We start from the raw sequence: 15,304 nt of genomic DNA, 5'->3' as shown, positions 1-15,304 counted from the left end.
CAAGTACGAATGCATGAAGAAAGTATAGAATGGACTGCATTTACCTGTCCTGAAGGACATTTCGAATGGTTAGTAATGCCATTTGGATTAAAGACAGTCGCACCGATTTTTCAAAGCAAAATGGATAGTATATTTGGAGAATATAAAAGGTTTGTGTTAGTATATGTAGACGACATATTAGTATTTAGTAGAGATATTAAAGAACACCCAGGACACCTACAAACGATGTTTAGACTATTGTAGAAAATGGAATAATAATTAGTAAGAAAAAGATGGAATTATGTAAAAATTATATAATTTTTTTAGGAGTCGTACTAGGAGATGGTAAAATAAAATTACAACCTCATATAGCTAAAAAAGCTTTAGAAATGCCAGACAAGCTAGATAATGTTAAAGAATTACAAAAATTCTCAGGAATAGTAAATTATGCTAGAAATTTTATAAAAGACTTAGAAAAAATAGCAGGACCATCGTATTCAAAGACGGAATCTAATGGTCAAAAAATAATAGCATCCATTCTTAGGAGCACAAATGCGGGACCAAGTATATAGATATAGACTATAGAGTATATATAAATTGCAAAAAGAAAAACAAGATTAGATAAGACAGGATTCAATTTCGAAAAAGTATATAATGTTTATTTTTCTGAACTTAGGTAATAGGGTAAAAGCTTGCACATATCGAATGCGTACACCAAATCAGTAGATATATGACATGTGTTTGAATATATATAACTATCACTTAACCATGAATATACAGCAAGGAGCTCGTTTGGATTGGCTTATAAGTTCTTTGAAAACTTATAAAGCTATTTTCGGTTTTTTTTTGAGTGTTTAGGCCGGTCAAGTTTAAAAAAGTCATTTTGTGCTTAAAATAAGCCGAAAAAATAATTGGGCGTTTGGGCTTTATCTAAAAGAAAATAAAAAAAAAAAAAAGTTGGGCTACCCCAACTTTTTTTTTTTTAGCTTATAAGTTGTTTTCAGTTTATAAGCTATTTTTTTTAAGCCCATCCACACAGGCTCTAGAACATATATATATATATATGCACACACACTACATTAAATCACTTAAGATAAAATACACCCAATGTGAATAAGTATTTACTAAAAATAATAGCATCCGTTCTTAGGAGCACAAATTTGGAACCAAGTACATAGATGTAGACTATTAAGGGTCGTTTGGTACACGGTATAAGGTGAGATATCCCAGTACTAATTTTAAGATTAATTTAGTACTTTATTTGGTAGAAGGTATAAAATTATCTCAGGATAAATTTATACCTTCTATCAAACAAAGTATAAAATGAAGCCCATATTTAAAGATGGGATATTCCACCTTATCCCATTAACCTTGAGATTATTTTATCTCACTTTTTAAATGGAATAAATTAGTTTCAAGATTATGATTATAATACCGGGATAATTTTATCTGCGCACCAAACGACGGCTTAGAGTATATATAATAAAATGCAAAAAAGAAAGACAAAGATTAGATATTTGTGCATCTCTCCTTTAACAATTAAGAAAAGAGAAGAAGAAAGAAACAAACAAAGGGTAAAAAGAGGAAGAAAGGTACTTAAGATTCGATCTGCGACATTTTTTTTTGGGGGATTCTGATTCGGATGTGGCGTTAATTTCAATGTAAAATAAATACTACAACAAAATCATTTCATTTTTTCATCTTTGTTTTCTTGAAAATCTGAATCACCCCCCCTTCAGGTTCTTCATTTTCTTTTTTTGTATACCCATTTTCTTGTTATTGTGGGAAATGTTTTCTTATTTAATAATTTTGTGTTCCAATTATCAGCTGGATTTATGTTCCAATTGTGAATGTTTAATGTTCTATTGTGTGTTGTTTTGAGATATGAATCTTTATCCCATATTCAGATCTTATTTTCTCATTTTTTTTCTTTTCATCTTTCTGGTTTTGGTTTCTCCTTCTGGTATACTTGATTTCTGCTTGATTTTAGGTTTGTAGTAGCATAAAGTTTGCATCTTTTGTTGTACAATTTGTGGTATTCATTGAAGTATTTCATCTAATCTGTTTTGCATTAGGTGATGAGGTTGAGATTATGCTTTTTGTCAGCTCAAAACTTAAAAGATTATTTGGAATACCCAGCTATCGTATAATTTACTTTCTTTGGTTATTCATCTTACTGTTTTGCTGCCGTTATTTTCTGAGGGTCTTTCAGAAACAACCTCTCTACCTCACAAGGTGTAGGGGTAAGGCCTGCGTACATCCTACCCTCCCCACACCCCACTAGTGGGATTACACTGGTCATGTTGTTGAATTATTCTTGTTGTTGCATTAAAGGGAGAATGCTGGGGGTTTTCTATTGCTTAAATGATGATGAGATTTGATTAATTATGTATGGGTGTTCCGATCTTATTTGTATATGTGAGGTTGTTTTTCTCATTTCAGATTGAATATTGTTTGGATAAAAAAATTGACTCTCTTCCTTTTGGCTTCTTTGTTTGTTGGTTTTAATTGCAGGGCCTCTCTTCCTCTTTTGTAGCATAAAGAGGCCCTTCAACGAGTGTGAGAAAGTAAGGAAGGGAAAGGAGGACCAATGGATTTCGAAAGCAACAATTCGGTTTGGGAAGGGATGTATTACTACCCACGCCTTTTTGGTGGGATCATGCTGACTGCAGCATTGCTCGGGTTATCCACGAGCTATTTTGGCGGGATCAGTCTACTTTATCCTTTTCCTGATCTAAGTATCTTTCATAAAAAGAATCACGAGAAGAAGCGTGTTCGTGTTTATATGGATGGTTGTTTTGATCTGATGCACTATGGCCATGCAAATGCTTTGAGACAAGCAAAAGCCTTGGGAGATGAATTGGTAGTTGGGGTTGTCAGTGATGAGGAAATCATAGCCACTAAGGGTCCTCCAGTTTTATGCATGGAAGAAAGGTATGAGTAAATGTCGTTTGTTCTAGTCCTTTAAATCTTTTAGCTTTTATTTCCCTTCCTCGAAATATCTTACGCAAGGATAAAGGAAAAGAGTATCGATATGCTCTGAGCTTTTCAATCTTACTATAGGAATGTGTTTATATTATCCTATATCCAGCTCCTAATGGTATGGACATTTTTTGAATCCAGAGATACTAGTGAAAGATGTTGCTAGCAATCATCGACATGTGTATTGACTAGAGATATCGCGTTCTTCCAGCCCCATCTCTGGGCTTGAGGGTTGTGACTGGAAAAGCCTAGGGGTCATTTGGTTGATGGTTAGAGATATGCAGGGTTTAGTTGTTCCATCTTCTACCCTGCATAAATAATACATAAATTGATTCATTACTTAGACCTGTTTTTATTTAGGTGGGATTGTAAAATGATAAACCAAATACCGTACTTGGTGGGCTAAATTTTGTACAAAGCAACTAAAAAGCTACCAAATATTGTATTAGCTATGCTAGTTTTAATACATGAATATTTCCCTTCCTAAACAGCAACCAAATGACCCCTAATAAGGAATTCCTTTAGCAGGAGCAAGTCCATTGATGGTTTCTTGAAATTGCTTTTGATTTTGTAACATGCTGAGGCTAACAAAATGATGCGAAGATTATTTGAGACATGAATTGGACTATTGAGGAGAATTATTTAAATTTTAAGTATCTTCCCTACAGTATTTGCTTTGCTAATTTATCTGTTATATGTTTTCCATATGTTAGTATATCTGGTGTGAGATTGAGCCGTGGTTAATAGTTAAAACTTTGAGCACTTGTATTATACAACATTAACTTCAAGTACATAATCAAGAATGTAGTTCCACTTATTTCATTCATTTTTTACCGGGAAACACTTTGGTGTGATTTAACATTTTCAGTTAACTGAAACTTTTGTGGGTCACTAATTTGAGGTACTCTGCAGACTTGCTCTTGTTAGTGGCTTGAAGTGGGTGGATGAAGTGATTTCCAGTGCTCCTTATGCAATTACTGAAGACTTCATGAACCGTCTATTCAATGAGTATAAGATTGACTACATTATACACGGTGATGATCCCTGCCTACTTCCAGATGGAACTGATGCTTATGCCTTAGCAAAAAAAGCTGGTCGGTACAAGCAAATTAAACGAACTGAAGGTGTCTCCAGCACAGACATTGTAGGTATTACATCTCTCCTTTCCGTGATGGGTTTTGAAAGTTTTAATCTGTTGCAAAGCATCGTCACCAAATGAGTCATACAAATTAACAGAACTTTTGTCAAAATTGTTTCTATGTGTATATAAAGTGTGTATATCATAGAAACTTACAGAGGCAATTGATCTCCCATTGTCAGCGAAGCATGCTCCTCGATGACACTTGAATGTATATTTTTTCTGCGCAAGTTCCCTCTTATGGTTCTCAGTAGCACTATTTATTTTCCTACAAGAAACAAAAAGCAATTGTTCCCAAATTGATTTGCCAAAAACTAGTGAATGAAAATAGATCAAACATACGTTTTTTGAAGTCCCCCGAAACTAAAATAAGTCTTGTTTCCACGAATCAAGACACCGGCTAAGAGCAATGAGATTGCTATTTGGTTTTGATGATGTTTGTTTTGACTCACATTTTTGTAGGGAGGATTCTTTCTTCTGCTAAAAGTACTCCTCAAGATTACTCCAATTCATCTCCCACTGGCGAAGCTGATGATATAAAAAATAATTGTGGTGCTGAAAAACAGGCTAAGGGCGGTCAAATATCTCATTTTTTGCCCACTTCAAGACGAATTGTGCAATTTTCAAATGGGAAGGTAGGATAAATTGTACTCATTCTTTGTGAAGGTTAGACTTGAGTATGTTTAATTTTTTCTTGGTGTATTCCTTGGGAACTTTTGAGTATTAAGTTGAATGATAAGTCAACTGTACAATAAAATTTCTTTGGAGGATTTATTTCTGAATGAATACTTTACGCCATAGATAGTGTAAACTGAAGAGACCATTACCCTTTCTTTCACCACGGTTGAAACTTTTCCAGAGTATCTTCTCCGAATGGACACTTGGAATAGAGAATCTTATAATGATGACTTTTTTTTTTTTTGATAACCGTGGTGTCTGGGCTAGCTTGTGGCACCTCGACTAATTCCACGGGATACCTACCACCTCCCACCAACAATAGGTACCAGGTAACTCTGTCTACCATGGCTAGGACAGATGGGAAGAAATCACCTAGTTTTTTTGTCTCTGTTGGATTTGAACATGAGATATCATGGTTCTCAACCCACTTCATTGACCACTAGGCCACACCCATGGGTGCTCTTATAATGATGACTTTAACTTAAATATAAACCTTGCTTTTAGGCTGGTTGAATCAGATAATCTTTTCCAATAATTAAAGCAAGCTAGATGGTTTGGAGTTCAACTTCTTACAAAATTCAACTTCTTAAACACTTCTTGAAGTCTATCACATTTACTTCCCATATTACCTGTAAATCCTCACAAAAACTGTTGAGGACGGGTCCTTTAGTTTTTATTACATCCCACTAGCAACAACAGCTATACCTCAAACACATGCTAGTTGAGGTCAGTTATATGACCTTAGAATTCATTTTGCTCTGCTTTGACCCATTTCACCATCAAGATAAATTATTTTTTCCAACAGTTTTTTTTCAACTTCTTACAAAATTCAACTTCTTAAACACTTCTTGAAGTCTATCACATTTACTTCCCATATTACCTGTAAATCCTCACGAGAAAGTAAAGATAAACTGTTGAGGAAGGGTCCTTTAGTTTTTATTACATCCCATTAGCAACAACAGCTATACCTCAAACACATGCTAGTTGAGGTCAGTTATATGACCTTAGAATTCATTTTGCTCTGCTTTGACCCATTTCACCATCAAGATAAATTATTTTTTCTAACAGTTTTTTTTTTTTTTTCAACTTCTTACAAAATTCAAATTTCGCAAGCACACTAGTGTATACCTGGTTATCTGGTAGAATAAAGTCAGGTATAAGCAGCTAGTAGGAGATTATGATGATTTACTCTGCATGACTAAAGAATATTGAACTACGCTGGTTAACTTAATAAAAAAGTTAAAAACTATGATGCTCTACGATAAACCTGATTCATGTTTTGTTGGGAGAATGCAATTTCTTATGGGTCGAATGTCGCTTTAGTTAAAGTAAATACATCCTTCTGAAGTTGAAACAATGACAGAAGATGATACAACTTTTACTTCATACAGAACCATGATCATGATGGTTGTCAAAGCAAACTAAATTGTTCACCTTTATTCTGATTATTTCTGTGTAACTTTTACTTTTACTGGAGAGCCAAAAGTAAAATTTGTGTACTATTTCAATTGTAGGGGCCTGCGCCTAATTCTCGAGTGGTGTATATTGATGGTGCATTTGACCTTTTCCATGCTGGACATGTTGAGGTAAATCTAGGATCTTTTGTAAAGTTTCATTTATTTTGTCATTTCATGGCAATAGTTTTCAGGTCATCTTGCATCAAATATAACTTTACCCGTAAGTTACCTTTTCCCCTTCTCAGATTCTAAGAAGTGCTAGGCAGCTTGGAGATTTTCTTTTAGTTGGTATTTATCCAGACCAGACTGTTAGGTACATGATACTATTGTTTTGATCTGTGTTCTTAGACCGCACATCTATTAGGCTTGCTTTCTAATATAATCATTATTTGTCTTCTAAACTTCTGGATTATGTAGTAAGACTATTTAATGAAAATCACTTTTAATTTCTTGTAGTGAACTTCGTGGACATCAGTATCCGCTGATGAATTTGTATGAGCGCAGTCTTGGTGTACTTGCATGCCGTTATGTTGATGAGGTCATCATTGGTGCCCCTTGGGAAGTAACTCAGGATATGGTATGCTTACTTTCAGCTATATCTGCATGTGTTCCTCTATTTTGCTCTAGGTATTCTTATAGATGTGGGATTGTTTATCCAGAAAAGAGCACCATAACTTTTTTTTAGAGGTGTTCCAGGTGTCTTTATTTGTTAATATGATAAAGGAGGAAAAGAAGCATTTGTTTTTGTATGGCCCAGACACCACGGTTATCCCAAAAAAAAAAAAAAAAATACAGAAGAAGAAAAGAAAAGAAGAAAAGAAGCATTTGTTTTTATTTGGAAATGTGTCCTTGAGCCCTTGCTCTCAAAAGTTCTGTTTCCTTTGGGACAAAAGTTCATTGGGAAAGTAAAGCAGCTTTCGCCAGAAGGGTATGAACTGTAATATCATTGGGGCTTTATCCCAAATGTTAGGAAAAGAAAAAGCCTGTGTCTATAATAGATGGATCAATTGGATCTGTGCTAGTATCTGATAGAGCCCTAGTTTGTTGTGTACTTATGTGTCTAGTGTCATATCAAATCGCTGGACCATAGAATGAGTTCAGACTAATAATTTCTCTTTAACTGATGATTATATTGTTAATTTCACCAAGATCTTGAACTGGTTGGATGCTTGATCTAGTACCATTCCACAGCTAACATGGTGCATTGGCATGACACGTTTCAAATTTTGCTATGATTGGAACTGTGATGCTCTGTCGGTTATAGTTCATCAAAGTGTTGTACATGACACTTCTGAAACAATGCTGCATAATGCAAAAAGATAAAATAAAAACAGATTTAAATGTGTTTGTCACTTCTTGCACATGGTTTTGTTTTAACGGGTTACTTGGGTGTTTTCTCTAATGTTGTTTCTAATTGGTCGCTGATTCGTTCTCTCTCCTTTTGTTTGGCATGGGTTAGATAACAACTTTCAACATTTCTGTGGTTGTACACGGAAGAGTTTCTGAGAGCAACTCTTCATTGGAAGTAAGTCTATCCACTACTTGGTTGTTCTGTGCTACAATTTTATGTTTTCCACTAATCACAAGAAAGAAAGATGGTTTGGTGTTTTCCAAACTGATGAACAGAATATAATAAGGAGAAGCATGTTATAAATGACATATTTTCTCTGATACAGGGGAGCCAGGATCCATATGCAGTTCCTAAAAGCATGGGAATCTTCCAAGTAATTGAGAGCCCAAAAGATATTACAACTTCTTCAGTTGCTCAAAGAATCATCGCTAACCATGAGATTTATGTGGTATGTTGCGTTAAACATTGTCTAGCTTCTTAGTTGTTCCTGGTTTTCTACAGCTATTTAGCTTTTTTTTTTTTTGACAAGGTAGCATACTGTATATTAAAATGATCACAGCTGTTTAGCTTTCTGATCAGAAAATTACAATTTTGGATTTTGAGACTTGGTGCTTCTGTTTGTATTCTCACACGTACACTAAACACATAGACAATCATGAGCTATATTCGGTGCGTCAGTAATGACTCTACAAGTTCTCATCTCTGACTAGATTTCTCTACAGCTGTTAAGCTTTCTGATTTAAAGTGGCATAATTTAGATTTTGAGTCACTAAGCTTGTGTGCACCCCCAAAGAGAAAGGGGTGGGGGGGTGGAACTTGGAAAAAGGTGTTGCCATCGTAATAACATAGGTTTACAGGAATTGCTTTTAGTCCTTCCTCTTTGAGTTGAAGCGTATGAAATCTTACCAATATACCACTACCTCTGGAAGCACCTCACTTTTGGCTAAACTGACGCCCCCAAAAAAATGTAAAAATCCACATGAAGTAGATAACGTCCATAGATAAAGTTATGCATTTAGGTCGCCTTTTTCTTAGTGACCTGGTTCTTGTAGTGCTGAATGTTTATCAACTATGATTGTTGATAATATTGGAGGTCAGAAATACTATTAGTTGTTTTCAAGCTCTTCAGATGTATATAAATCAAAATTGATTGATCGATCCAACTTGTACAAAAGTATAACTGATCACGTTATATACCCCGTCTTCAATTTAGCATCTTTAAGATCTTTAAGCGACTTCCATGAATGATGGCTTGTTGACTTGATGCAGAAAAGGAATACCAAGAAAGCAGCAAGCGAGAAAAAATTCTATGCGGAAAGGAAGTATGTTTCTGGCGATTAAGTTTTACTTCATGTTTTGGCCCTCGTGTAGCTGACTTGTAGGCGAAGCTGCTCCCTTTCCGAGGTAGTTCTTCCTGTACTTTTTGTATTTGAAAGATATATGAACAGAGAAAGGGACAAGAGATATAAGAAAATACCCTAGATAGAAGAGCTAGAATTTTTTGGTTCTATTTTTCATTTATTTTTGGCTGTAATCTTCCTCTTCGGCGTGTTGCTGAATATGGTAAAGCTAATTTCCTAATCTCGGGAATCACAAAATGATTGTTGTAATAGTTAAGAAACTACTGTTCTATAGTAAATTTAAGTTTCCATTTTTAAATTACAAGCAGTTTGACTGCCTCTGTACATAAACTAGGTGTTGATTCTGTTATTTTTATCATGAAATTTTGATGATTATAACTTTATAAAGGGATTCCTTTTGGGATGTGATTGGATACTAAATGACTTTGCTTATGCATTCTGTTAAATTTATAGAATTTGCACCAATGGATCAGTTTGTTTTTGTCTCAGTGTCACACGAGTAATGATCAATTATTGTTGATATATATATATATATATGATAAAACTGAATGTCCATCCTATCTTCCTTGGTTTTAACATAATTAGTACTCCCTTCGGATCAAAAAGAGTGTTTTAGCCATTTGCACACTTTTTAAGAAAATATTAACTCCTAGACAAAAATAGATTATTTGACTTAAATGTCCTTATTAAATAGGTATTGAGATTTAGTTACTTAACACTTAATAAGGGTAAATTTGAAAAAGTAAGGTTAATTGTTTCTTGATTTGGTAAGTGGACAATCTTTTTTAACCAAAAAATAAAGGATGAGTGGAAGCTTTTTTTTATCTGGAGGGAGTAGTATTACTAATACTCTTCTTTCTCTTTCCTTTTAATGAATTTAGTATTTATAAAAATTCTGGCAAGGTTTGCTTGTGTTTCTTGGTGATTCATTATCCATAAAATGAATTTAATGACACTAATCTTGATTCCCAGTTTTATGTAACACTGTTTTCTGCATTAAGGCTTCATCTATTTTCATTAAGATTAAGATGTACTGTGTATCTAAAAACACAGACAATTTGTTTTCAACATTTGAATATATATAGCAGTTGGATGTGAATAATTCTTTATGGAGTGTTGGTTATAACTAGTAATACCAAAAATAGAAGACAAACAACAGTAACGTCAAATTTGGATGTGACATCAACATGAGTGAAATTCATGTACCATTTTTTCTTCTCATATAAGGACTTTGATTATGAAAGAGTGAATCAAGTGTTCAGTTTCCCTTCTTAAAAATCAAATGGATTTTAGAAATCAAAAGAATTGAATACATTTTTGATGTTATTGACCAAAATGATTTGTATCCCCCCTCAAAATACCAATCGTTGGTGCATTTCTTCAATAAAGATCAATGCAGTTGATCTGTGTAATAACTAGGAGTAATAAGCTTACCCTCGAACTGTATCCTCCTCAAAATACCAATTGTTGGTGCATTACACTACTCCAAAGAGCGTTTTAACGCCAATTTTTTCTATTTATTTTTTCCCTTTCTTTTCTTCTACTCTCTTGCCAATTATAAGGTCCTTTCTTCTCCGGCAACCACCAATGACGCCAACCAGCAGCTCCATCCCCTTACCTTCATCCTCCCTCTCTCGTCGACCAGAAAAAAAAAAAAAAAAAACATTTCAAATCTATTTAACTAACTAAAATCTTGATCGGAGCTTATAATATGAAGAATAAAAGCATTTCAAAGGGGTCTTATAATAATATTAAGAATAAAAGAAGCAAAATGGAAGCCATTAGAGACGTCTTTGAAAGCATAAACAGGTTAAAAACATTTCAAATTGAGTCGTTGGTCGGAGCTTTTTTGGGCAGATCTGAGTCGCCATCTCCGGCGGAGCAAAAGATGAAAATCTTATCCTATTTTTTTATCCTTTGAATCTTCACTCAATCAAAATTATTTCCTTCAATAAATCCAATCTTCTCCTACAAACCCCAAATCAAACCCCCAAATCACCAATTTCAAAGAAAACCCCAAGTACCCAAATGGAAAAACCACATGAAATTCACATCGTTTCCTTATCATTCACTTATTTCCCAGAAGATGTTTTCATTCCTCACTCCATGAGATAACTTTATTTCCGCCTGCACTTCGAACGCTTCGTCAGAGAAGAAAAAAGACGAGGGAGAGGGGGGTTGGAGGCGGCGGCCTGTTTTGGAAGAAAGAACTACAGTGTTTATGTGTTTTTTTTTCTTATTCGTTTAAGTTAAAATCCACATGTGATCATTTTATTTGTTATTTTAACGTGTGAGTTACACGCACCTTTGTTATTGGGCCGCATATTAACTTTGTGTCCAAGTGCCATAATAAACCTTTTTTTAGAGGGTTCAGACGGTAGAAATCTCAATTATGAGGTCAATGAATTTCATAATCTATCGATGACTTATGCCTAACTAATAACCCTAACTTCACTTGGATTATTCATACAATAAATATGTAAATAGAAAACAAAACAAAAAAAAAAGTGACAACTTTGCTAGGAACCAGTGAATTTGCAGCAAATTAATGTTAAAAATATGCCAATCGAAATATAACTGCAGCGTTTTCTGTAAAAGGCGTTTTGTTTGATTCCCGAAGGATTCTGCATTGAGATCTTATGAGAAGAAGATTTGGCTGCGTTGGCAATTTGGAGAGAGGGGCCTGATTCGAAGTTTCTTTGCATAAAAAAGGAGCAAAGGTGCAAACATACCCTTAATTTTGTGATTTATAGCAGATATATCTCCATTTAAAAAGTGGTGTGTGTATATATATATATATCCTTACCGTTACAAAATTGTACAAATATATCTCTACCCTTACACAAATAGTGCAAATATACCCCTTTCGCTAATCGATTTTTAAAAAAAAATTATTTAGCTTATTTTTTAATTAAAAAAATATCAAGTGCCTTTAAAAAAAAAAAAAAGTCTATCCATTTTTTTTTTTTGAGTAGCCATATTTTTCTAAATCCACATGGTAATTTTTTTTTGGTGGGTCGGGTCTAGTTCATTTAAAAAAATATTTTCGTGGCTTTAAAAAAAATAAGTCTACCCATTTTCTTTAAATGAACCAGACCCAACTTCATGATAAAAAAATTATCATGTGGCTTTAGAAAAATATATCTACTAAAAAAAAAATGGGTAGACTTTTTTGTAAGCCACGAGGTATTTTTTTAATTAAAAATAAATTAAATGATTTTAAAAAAAATCCGTTAGCAAAAAGGGTATATTTTCACCATTTTGTAACATTAGGGGCGTATTTACACCACTTTTATAACGAGGGGTATATTTGTATCCTAAAAAAAATGTAGTGTGACTTTTTTGAAAAATAAAAAAGGGCATCTGAATGGCTTAAAGACTTTATCATAGTTTTGATTCTTCAGATCTATTCAAATCTATTAGAAGATTTTTCAAAAAGAAAAAAAAAAGAAGACATTTAACGTGTTGAAATCTAAATAATTCAGGTTTGGAGCCTCATTAAGTGCAAGCAAATAGGGCATCGAGCCAAGCTGAACCTAATCGAATTGAGCTCAACCTAGCTTTGTTAAAATATAACAGATCTCGAGCCTAATTAAACCCGAGTTAACTCTTTAATGATTAGTTACGTGTAGTGCTATTCTATTAGAAAATAAATGGGTCGATGAAGGGGTGGAGAAAAGGTAGAGGTAGGCCGAAGAAGTATTGGAGGTGAGGTGATCAGGTGTTACACCTTGAAAATTTCACGTCGTTTGAGTTGTAAGTAAACTAACGTAAGCCGCAGAGGTCATAGAACCCTTATAAGGTTAAGGAGGACTTATAATAAGTGCTAAACAAAGGTCTAAAGGTTTCGAGATCAAGCGGATTGAAGAAATTAAGTTTGTCAAAAATTTCGAAAAACTTGGCAGAATTTTGGACAGAATTTTTGGTCCAACTTGAGAGAGGCATATCTCCTAGAATATGAGGAGTTATAGAATCCATAACCCATGTAAATTCAAGTTCAGAGAGTCTTCTTTCCAATGCAACTGAAAAATCGCAATTCTGAAGTATGGGATGAAAGTACTTTGAAGTACGGCCCGCACTTTGCCCCAAAGTTTTAGTCGGTGGACTTGGCCTATAAATTGATTTCCATGACCTTGGCTCATCATTTTTCACCAAAAACAGATCCTAATATACCCCCTAAGCTCTCCAATCACTTGTAATCATCTCTAATCATCTTAAACCTTTCCAAGAGAGGATCAAACACTAAACCCTTAACTAATTCCTAGAAAGTGATTGTCCTTGGCTCTACTTGGAGTTGTGGAGAGCTTGGTCTTGAAACAAGTTGTGTGAGTTGAAAATCTTCAACTACAAGTTATGTTCTTCATCTTATCTCTTATGTTGAGTTGATTTGAAGGTTTAGCAAGTTTTAAAAAGTGAAAATAGTTATGGAGGAAAGTCATAAAGTGTTGTGTTGTAATTGTTGAGTTCATGGAGTGTTTGAGCATGTTGTGATTGTATTGTTGAGCTAATTTCTATGCATATGGATAGTATTTAATGTTGTTGGTGTGTTGATGAGATTATACTCCTTGATTGGGAAGAAAGGAAGTGTATATTGTTATTGTATATTGGTATACTTTAGGCTATTTAGTGTATGTTTGTTGTATGAGTTGTGAAAGGAGTATTTAAGGAATTTTGTAAGCTTGTTGCTGTTATTATGGGTTGTTGTATATATTGAGGTGATTGGAGAGTAAAGGGAAATGCTGCCCATTTTACTTTAGAATCAAGTTGTCAAAGATATACGTGATATACTAGCGCCATCTAAGCTTATATATGTATTCCTTGTTATAGGATTGACGTGCTAGTTGTAAGTAGCTCGATTGTTGGATTGCTTGGATGACTTGAGGTATGTTAAGGCTGTCCTTTTCTTTCTTATGTCATGATCTTATTGATACAAATCCACACAAATGTTATCCACAATGTCCCTATTCCAAGAAATACTAAAAGCTCATGGTTCTTAATGTTCTTATGATATTGTTGACTTTTGTCTCATGATTATTGATTTTATTCATTGATGTTGATCTTATCTTATGATTATTGTTCCTTCAAGGTGAGATATGATGATGATGATGATGATGATAGTTCCATAAAGATAATCGGAGGTTTACCGACCTTACGTCGCTTCGATAGATTTATAGCTTTTATTTGGGCTTTTTTGCATGCTTTATATGTATGTATGTATTTTCTCACACCGAGCCAGGCTATAGTCGGCTGTGTACGTCACCTATTGTACACACCCTTTGCAGTTGGGTACGGACAACACCGAGCCTATCATGACTGGGTACGGATAACACCGAGCCTATCATGGACGGGTACTGTTACACCTCTCGTTTTCGTCGCAAGGAAATTCTTGGCCTATGGGTGGTTTATGCCCTTAGTATGGAGATCTGTACCCGAGTTTTTAAGATATTAAGTGCCTTATCCCGTGTGAACTAAAGTATAAGTACATGTTTCTTACGATATGATAGGATTATAAGCTAAACGAATCGAATTGACGCAGGCTGGAGCAGCCCAGGAGAGTCTGCAGAAACCAGTCACCATCGACGGGCCATCGACACGTCGACGAGCCACCGTGTGGTGCACGGCCCACTGCCGCCTCGAAGTTTCGGTGGCGGGTCGGCCGGAACACAGACGAGCCGTCGACACATCGACGAGCCTTCGACCCACCGTCGACCCGCACCACTAGAACTTTCTAGTTCCCTTTATATATATTTGACCTCCACGTTTTATTTTCATTATTTTCCACTTCCAAAATCAGAGAAGTTCCTAGAATATTCCCTTCTATATTTTCCATCAAATTAGAGGAGTTTTTGTAAGATCCGAGCCCGTAAAACCCGAGCTTGTGAAGAAACGGTTGCTCTTAGGGTTTTAGTGGAGTTGTTAAGCTTTGATATTGGAGTTGAAGTTTGATTCTTGGTATCCTAATTCCGTCAAGGTATGTACATGATTCTTATTTTTGTGTTTGAGTTATTATTAAGAATTTTAGCGGTTTTAAGTAAAGAGAATTATGAATATGGAAGTTATAAGTTGAATAAGGTAGAGTTAGACTTAAGGGCTATTTTGAGAGATGATTGGAGTAGAATTGATTGTGTTTTGATATGTAAGTATTGATGTGGTTATTGCTAGTATTGTTGTTGATAGTTAGGTTAAATTGGAGATGGAGAGGTTATTGAGTTATGAAGGAAATGTTGCCCGAACTTCGTTAAGTTCCTTTTTCACTTGATTGAATGGTAAATGTTATAAAAGGGCTAATTGTGACCTATGTTATCTTGGTTGTAGACTTGCGATCTCAAGAAGTAGATGTTGGACGATTAAATACGCT

At 34.7% G+C, this 15,304-nt stretch overlaps 1 protein-coding gene across 4 annotated transcripts; it reads left to right on the top strand.

Moving 5' to 3' along the window:
- The first annotated feature begins 1,451 nt into the window (after positions 1 to 1,451).
- LOC132038908 (ethanolamine-phosphate cytidylyltransferase-like) lies at positions 1,452 to 9,349 on the top strand. 4 transcript variants are annotated; one of them, XM_059429396.1, is made up of 10 exons: positions 1,452 to 1,571; positions 2,494 to 2,913; positions 3,874 to 4,109; positions 4,562 to 4,734; positions 6,292 to 6,363; positions 6,480 to 6,547; positions 6,691 to 6,811; positions 7,694 to 7,759; positions 7,911 to 8,033; positions 8,855 to 9,349. In XM_059429396.1, exons 2-10 carry the CDS (start codon positions 2,570 to 2,572, stop codon positions 8,924 to 8,926), a joined length of 1,275 nt encoding a protein of 424 aa, XP_059285379.1. In that variant the 5' UTR covers positions 1,452 to 1,571; positions 2,494 to 2,569; the 3' UTR covers positions 8,927 to 9,349. The 4 variants fall into 4 exon arrangements, with proteins under 4 accessions (XP_059285379.1, XP_059285378.1, XP_059285381.1 ...); XM_059429395.1 differs by having other exon boundaries at positions 1,500 to 1,640; XM_059429397.1 differs by lacking the exon at positions 1,452 to 1,571 and adding an exon at positions 1,581 to 1,718.
- Positions 9,350 to 15,304: the final 5,955 nt, after the last annotated feature.

Source organism: Lycium ferocissimum, chromosome 12 (assembly GCF_029784015.1).
Source record: "Lycium ferocissimum isolate CSIRO_LF1 chromosome 12, AGI_CSIRO_Lferr_CH_V1, whole genome shotgun sequence".
Classification (NCBI taxonomy): Eukaryota; Viridiplantae; Streptophyta; class Magnoliopsida; order Solanales; family Solanaceae; genus Lycium; species Lycium ferocissimum.
This window is presented reverse-complemented; position numbering and strand designations above follow the sequence as displayed.

Bases quoted from the DNA above. Each gene is read 5' to 3' on its own strand.
- LOC132038908 (XM_059429396.1), top strand. From the start codon at position 2,570: ATGGATTTCGAAAGCAACAATTCGGTTTGGGAAGGGATGTATTACTAC. The intron at 4,110-4,561 runs GTATTACATCTC...ACATTTTTGTAG, and splicing joins CTCCAGCACAGACATTGTAG to GGAGGATTCTTTCTTCTGCT. The intron at 7,760-7,910 runs GTAAGTCTATCC...TCTCTGATACAG, and splicing joins AGAGCAACTCTTCATTGGAA to GGGAGCCAGGATCCATATGC.